Source organism: Propithecus coquereli, unplaced genomic scaffold, assembly GCF_000956105.1.
Source record: "Propithecus coquereli isolate 6110/MARCELLA unplaced genomic scaffold, Pcoq_1.0 Scaffold206, whole genome shotgun sequence".
In the NCBI taxonomy this organism is placed as follows: domain Eukaryota; kingdom Metazoa; phylum Chordata; class Mammalia; order Primates; family Indriidae; genus Propithecus; species Propithecus coquereli.
The window spans coordinates 3,837,794-3,844,861 of record NW_012145634.1 but is presented as its reverse complement, the minus strand read 5'-3'; the positions used below and the strand labels follow the sequence as shown (position 1 = coordinate 3,844,861).

The following is a 7,068-nucleotide window of genomic DNA, read 5'->3' as shown; positions in this document are numbered from 1 at the left end:
TTTATTTGCTGTATGACTTCGGGTAGCACGTAAGCTTGCTAAGCTTCATTCAGCAAAAGAGAAGAAATGATTGCATCTACTCATCGGGAGGTTAGGAGGGCCTGAAGGAGGGAGCGCATGGAACAGATCCGGCACAGAGCAAGCCCGACAAATGACACCGTTTACGATTAAAGGAGGGCGGGGGAGTGGCCTGAGGTCTGAGCTTAAGGAAAGACGGACACTGATGTGGCCCTGCCGCCCTGCCCAGCCTACCCTCAAACCTCTCCTGTCCTCATCAGGGGACCAGTGAGGAGTCTAAAATATTTATGTCAGTGCCTTTTCTCATCTTCCGTCCTCATTTGAAGCTACAAGCACGGAAAGAGGTTGGGCAGAAGTTTTAATTTACAGACGTGGAAACTGAGGCTCAGCGGGTTAAGTCCCCGGCTTAAGGTCACACGACGCTGTCAGGTGTCAGGATGTCTCTCTAGGTTTCAGGCAGCCATGCCTCTACACCCCCGTGCTGAAGGCAGCCTCTCGTCGCCTGCCCACCTAGTCATTTGCCTCTTTTTCCCCTCACAGCCCTGCCAGCCCCCAACGCTGACCCACGTGCCCATCAGGGGCAGCCCCAAGGCACACACCCGAGACCAGCTGCATCTTTGTTTGAGGAGAAACACTCTAGGTTTGAGTCACTGGAGCCAAAAAAAGCCTGAAACCCCAAGCTGGCCACATCCGGTAGCTTCTGTTCCCAGCAGAGTTTGGGGGCCGAGGGTGGGGCGGGGGTTGTGTTGACCACACCGTGGGTGAAGTGGGTGCAGGAGGGAGAAATGGCCCCTGGAGCCTCCCCCGGCCCAGGGTGACTTGGCTGAATTCACGGGGCAATGAGGAGGGGGGGTCACCATCACAGTCGCCTGCTTTGTTTGGGTGCCCGCGAAGTGCCGGGCCCATGCTGTGTTATTTCCTCCAGGCCTCGGGATAATAACCCTGTGAGGGGGAGTGGGGCCATCACTCTCCCCATTTCAGAGAAGAGGAAGCTGAGGCTTGAAGACTAAACGAGGCAAATGGGGGTGTCAGGACTCAAACCCAGGCTCATCTGACCTCAAAGCCCCGCTGGCCATAGCTCTTGGGAGCTTTAAGGATGAGAGACCAGAGCAAAGTGGCCACGTGGATCTTATCCTGGGGCTGGCCCCACATCCTGACCTCAGAACACAGGGGCTGGACCTGGGGCAGCCATTTTTCTGGAGGAATAATTATTTCTGCAATTTTATGAGGGTCCCCAAAGCCCAGAGAAGCCCAGAGAGTCAGGAACAGGCAGTGAAGCACGGTGATTAAGAGCTTTGGGAACAGGGGCTGGCCACAGTGTCTCATACCTGTAATCCCCACACTTTGAGAGGCTGAGGCAGGAGAATCGCTTGAGGCCAGAAATTCAAGATGAGCCTGGGCAACATAGCAAGACACCATCTCTACAAAAAATAAAAAATATCATCCAAGCGTGATGGTGTGTGCCTATAGTCCCAGCTACTCAGGAGGCTGAGGCAAGAGGATCCCTTCAGCTCAGGAATTCAAGATTGTAGTAAGCTATGATCGTGCCGCTACACTCCAGCCTGGGTGACAGAGCAAGACTCCGTCTTAAAAAAAAAAAAAGGAATGAAATCAATCAATGGTGTGAGTCAAATCCTAGCTGTGTTACTTACCACTAGGTAAGAGACTTAACTCCTCTGAACCTCAGTTTTCCCATCTGTCAAATGGGGATGAGAATAGCCCCTCCCTCCTATAGTGTTGTGCGATCATCTAAGTAAAGCCCTCAGTTAGTGCCTGGCACCTAGAGGATACTCCACAGATGCTTATCATTACTTGATGCCTAGGAGAGGGGACAGTGAGTGGACACTGGCTCTTTGGCCTCCTCCTGTCCTCAGTGATGGGCTAGGGTTCTTTCTTTTTTTTTTTATTGAGATGGGGTCTCACTCTGTTGCCCAGGCTAGAGTGCAGTGGCATCATCATAGCTCACTGAAACCCCAAACTCCTGGGCTCAAGTGATCCTCCTGCCTCAGCCTCCCAAGTAGCTGGGACTACAGGTGTATGCCACCACGCCCAGCTAATTTTTCTATTTTTGTAGACATGGGGTTTTGCTGTCTTGCTCAGTCTGGTCTAAAACTCCTGGCTTCAAGTGATCCTCCTGCCTCGGCCTCCCAAAGTGTTAGGATTACAGGCGTGAGCCACTGCACCTGGCCCTAGGGTTCTTTAACGGTAGAAGCAACATTTTTCTGGAGCCCAGGAACCATGGCTTACTGACAGTGTGACCTGCTGCTAATTGGAGCCTCAGTTTCCTCATCTGTAAAATAGGAATGAGAATAATATCTTTCTCTCGGGTTTGAAATGAAGGCGGACGTGACTAGCATGGCCATGGGCATTGGGTAGGCACCTGGTAAATGACAGCTACTATCGTGTTGCTTTTTCCTGTGGCAGAGGGTGTGCCCCTCCCCTGCCCGACACTCACGGTCCCGAGGTGACAATGAGGCTGCGCACGCGATCGAAGCCACGGTCCCCCAGGTTCGCGCACTCCCCCGAGAATTCCATCCGACGGCCCTGGAAGTTTTCCTGTTCGAAGACCACCAGCTGCAGGAGAGAAGCCCCCATGTCGAGGGAGCAGAGTGAGTGGGGAGGAGTCCCCCCAAATCGGAGAGGCTCTGGGTCAAAAATGCATTAAGTACCTAGATAAATAAAAAGCTGGCTGTGCATGGGTCACATAAGAGGGTGTCATGAGCCATAGTCTGTGAAACCATCCTGTCCTCCTGTTCCCCCACTTCTGAACTTAAGATCTGCACCTTCATTAGGAACCGGTGGACCTTTCTTCCAGGACTTTCTCTGCGCTGTTCCTCCTGCCTGGAATGTTTTCTCCACCACTCATCCGTATCTTAGAGCTCCCACTGCTTCATTTTCTAGGCTGGTTGTCATGCTACCTCTTCTGTGCTAGGCTCAGATGTCACCATCTCCAGGAAGCCTTCCCTGATTGCCCCCTGCCCCGTGCACACTTGGTTGAGTGGCCCCTACTGTGCATTTTTCATTAGCAGCACAAGTAACACAGCACACCGTCACTGCCGCTTTGCTTTTGGGTCTCTTTCTCTCTCTCTCTATGCACCCCTCTTCCACCTTATCCAGACCCCTCCAAAGACCAAGGCCTCCTCCAGGTTAGTGACTGGGATTGAGCCATTTCTATATCTCCGGCACCTGCCACAGAGCTGATGCCCAGGAGACACTTGCCCATCTACCTTCCACAACTTGAGCTGATCTCTTGTGGCTGAACCTCCTGTTTTGGTTCTTTGTCCGCTTGCTGTCCCAACTTGGGAAAACTTTGCCATTCACTTGAACTGAGGCAATTGTCTGCCTTCTTTGAGCCTCAGTGTCCCCAGCTATAAAAGGACGAGGTTCACATAGCCTTGACCCAGCGCTTGTATTCTTACACTTGGCTGCCCGGGAGAAACTCCTGTGTGTGCCCAGGGAGACAGAAATAAGAACATCCAGGCCAGGCTGCTCATGAGAGCAAAGCTAGAACCACCTAAATGGCTCCTAGCAGGACAGTAACGGCCACACTCTGAAATATCACACGGCAGCCAAAGCGAATGGCCCACGGTGATGGGCGCACGACAACGTGGATAGATGCAGGGATCTCAGGGTAAGCGAAAAGAAAAAAGAAAGACCCAGAATAATCACCTACGGCATATTTCAGTAAGTTAAGTACACGTACAAACATATCTACTGTTAAAGGAATAATGCATGAAAGCATGTAAAAAAGGAAGCCAGCAGATTACGGACACAGGGTGGGGACGGTGGTTTCCTGGTGTTGGGGGGAGGCGCAGGGGGCTCAAGGGAGACGCCTTAGAGTTGAGGAGAGGATTTTTACCAAGTCCTGGCTTTTATATAGGCGGTGGGTCTGCGGGTGCTTGTCGCATTATTAAAAATTATATGAGATTAGTAATTACATAAGTAGATGAATAAAAGCTGGCCGCACACAGACCACACGAGAGCGTGGCATGAACCGAGGGATGCAAAAGGGCCCAGTTCTGCGCAGCTGAGATTGAAATGGATCCAAACGCAACCCCAGGGGACTGGACGCCTCGCTCTCCGACAGCCCTTTCAACCTGAATCGCTTTCAACGACTTTCAGGAGGGTCTGAGGCCAGCCCGCTGTCCTGGTGAACCTCCTGGGGACAGGTGGCTCCTGCTGCTAAGCCAGCCCACTTCCTCCTCTTCTCTGTTTCTTGCTTTCGAGAAACTCAAAGCACTTGCTTGTGCAGGTCTAGCCTGACTGGCAGATGTCCCTTCAGCTGTGACGTGTTCTGTTTTCATCATTGTCATGGTTATGTCACGACTACAGAATGGGTCCCCTCTTTCCAGGTGTGTTGAAACCCCCAAGCCATTTTTGTGGGCTCCCAGATTGGCCGGGCCATGTTTGTGTCTGGGATGAAGGAGCAGGGAGGAGGCCAGGGAGGAGGACAAGGGGAAAAGAGACAGAGGAGGGAAAGGATGGGGAGGTTGGGAAGGAGAAGAGGGGGAAGGAGAGGAATGAGGAAAAGGAAGAGAGTGTGGAAGAGGTGAGGGGGGAGGAGGAGAAAAAGGAGGATGAGGAAGAGGAGGAGGAGGAGGTGAAGGCGGGGAAGCAGAGGGGTGGAGCCCAGCCACCCCACCCGCAGGTCCTTACCCTGTAGCTCCCGGAAGGCAGGTCCGCTGCTTTGGCACTGGGAACAGGCACGGATGCAGGGGGCAGGGCAGCTCCGGGGCCGGGGGGTGCTCCTGTGGGGGGGCCCCCCTTCCCCTTGGCATCAGACCCTGGGTTCGCCGCCGCTGTGGCCGAGGCCGAGGCCTTTGCAGCCTGAGACATGGCTCCCACCTGCAAAAGTCTGTACAGAAACCTTTAGCCAGGTGAATTCGGGGATGGCACCCCCAAGCTGCCTCCCCGCTCTCAGACCTCCTCGCCCTGTGCTTTCGGGCTTCCTTGAGCTCATTTCCTCTCTTTCTCCTTCTGAAACATAAGCCTGGAAGTTTTTCATGCCATCCCTAGCCCCAGCCAAGAATTTCCTGTCCGGGGACCTCGTATCCCTAATCCATCCTTCCGCCAGGCTTTTGACCTCACTGTTTGCTCTGTCGGCTGTCCTACCCTGTGCGACTCAGCCAGGTCCTTCCTTGGCCCCCTGCAGTTTTCCACGCTACGTATCACACTGGTTTGCTCGTGCACCTTCAATTTGCCTTCCAGATTAATAACAAGAAGTCACATTTGGGAGTTCTTAAAGTACGGCGGGCGTTGTTACATGCATTAACTCACTCATCTGACCCTGACTCTAGCCCCACGGAGCTGCGGTTGTCATCGTCCCCTCAGAGTAGGCTGAGGGTCGGGAGGGGCGGTGCTCTGCTCAGGCCCATGCAGCTACTGAGTGACCAGGCTCTGATTACCACTCAAGCAGACGGACCCAGCAACGGGGTTCTTAAGTACTCTGTGTGTACTTGCTGTGGTGTATCCACCCCTCCAGCCCTAAGCACTTGGCTTTGTGCCTGGCACATAGTAGATGCTCAGTTAACATCTGCTCAGAGAATGAATGAATGCATGCTTCTGTCTCCCTTCTTACCCTGCTGCCTCTGGCATTCTCTGGGGGTGGGTGTGTGGGTACAAATTCAGGCCTGACACTGGGCATAAAGGAGGACCCAAGGAGACGACGTATTTAGTGCATGGTGAAGGTTCTAAAAATGAGCACTGTGGCTGCGCGGGCGTTGGGTGGAGAGGGTTTTGGTCAATTCCAGTGGTTCCTCGTTGCTTCGGGATCAGGACTACCTTGAGTGCTTGACGAACACCTTGACCTTGTCTCCAGAAACAAAACGCCCCCTTTAATTTTGGAGACAATGACAAGGGATTCAAAGACCCCCACAGCACAGATTAAGACCTTCTGGTCCCGATGATTCCGGAACACTCCCTGTGGGAAGGAGCTAGTTGGGGCAAGCAGATCCCTCCCCCCGCCTCCCCTGAGGAAGGCTGTGGATACTCTGGGGTTCTCTGCCCACTGTGGCCAGGCCAGACATCTGGACCACATCTGTGGCTTTTAAACACTCCCCCGGGGGCGGGGAGCTGGACTCATTCCCTCCTGGGGACGTTCTCGTTCTTTCTTCCCTCTTCCTGTCCTCTCTTCCTCCCTCTCTCTGCCTGTCTGACTGTTTATTTCTCTTATTTATTTATTTTTGAGACAGGGTCTCGCTCTGTCACCTGGGCTGGAGTGCGGTGGCATCATCATGGCTCACTGCAGCCTCCAACTCCTGGGCTCAAGCCATCTTCCTGCTTCAGCCCTCCACCCCCCCAGTAGTTGGGACTACAGGCATGCGCCACCACGCCCAGATAGTTTTTTCTATTTTTTGTAGACTCTTGCTCAGGCTGGTCTCGAACTCCTGACCTCAAGCAACCCTCCTGCCTCGGCCTCCCAGCGTGCTGGGATTACAGGCCTGAGCCACCGTGCCCAGCTATATCTGTTTATTTCTGTCGTTATTTTTCATTCACTTTCACCCTCTGCCGATCTTTCTGTCTTTTTGTCTGTTTTTCTCGTTCCTTGCTTCTTTCTCCACCAATATCTTGCGCGCTCTCTCTCTCTCTCTCTCTCTCTCTGTCTTTCTGTCTTTCTGTCCTTCCCTCCACTGCCCTGCCTCCCTCTCTCTGCCCACCTTCCCCTCTTCCCCTTCCACTCCCAGCTGCGCGGCGGGATCTCTCTTACCTGGGGACTTGCTACTTCCTGCTGGAGGCCAGGCGAGCGGGCAGGTGCTATGGGTGGCTGGGGGCCGACCCCCCATTTTATAGTCTGGCAGGCATCAGTCCCCATAGTCTGTGGCACAAAGTGGTAGCTGGCTCAGCAGGCCTGGGCGGGCAGTGGGGGACTGGGGCCCCGACCTTGCCTGGGTCACTGCAGACAGCAGCACTTTCCATTGTGTGCCCAGCGCACGCAGCAGAAACCCCAGCGGCCCGGGGAGGCTTCACTTTCCGACCCTACCCTGACTCCTCTCTCTCCATACCCCCGGCCTGGGGCGGGCCCCAACCTGGTCCCTGCTGGCTGCCAACATG

At 54.0% G+C, this 7,068-nt stretch overlaps 1 protein-coding gene across 1 annotated transcript in view; it reads right to left on the bottom strand.

Annotated features, from left to right (window-relative positions):
• CRYBB1 (crystallin, beta B1) overlaps positions 1-6,821 on the bottom strand; it is a 12,693-nt gene extending 5,872 nt beyond the window's left edge. The window contains exons 1-3 of the mRNA XM_012644091.1: positions 6,725-6,821; positions 4,675-4,873; positions 2,474-2,592 (exon numbers count right to left, since the gene is read on the bottom strand). Of these exons, the coding sequence (XP_012499545.1) occupies positions 2,474-2,592; positions 4,675-4,854 (299 nt within the window). The 5' untranslated portion in view covers positions 4,855-4,873; positions 6,725-6,821. The remainder of the gene's footprint in view (positions 1-2,473; positions 2,593-4,674; positions 4,874-6,724) is intronic.
• Between the last annotated feature and the right edge of the window lie 247 nt (positions 6,822-7,068).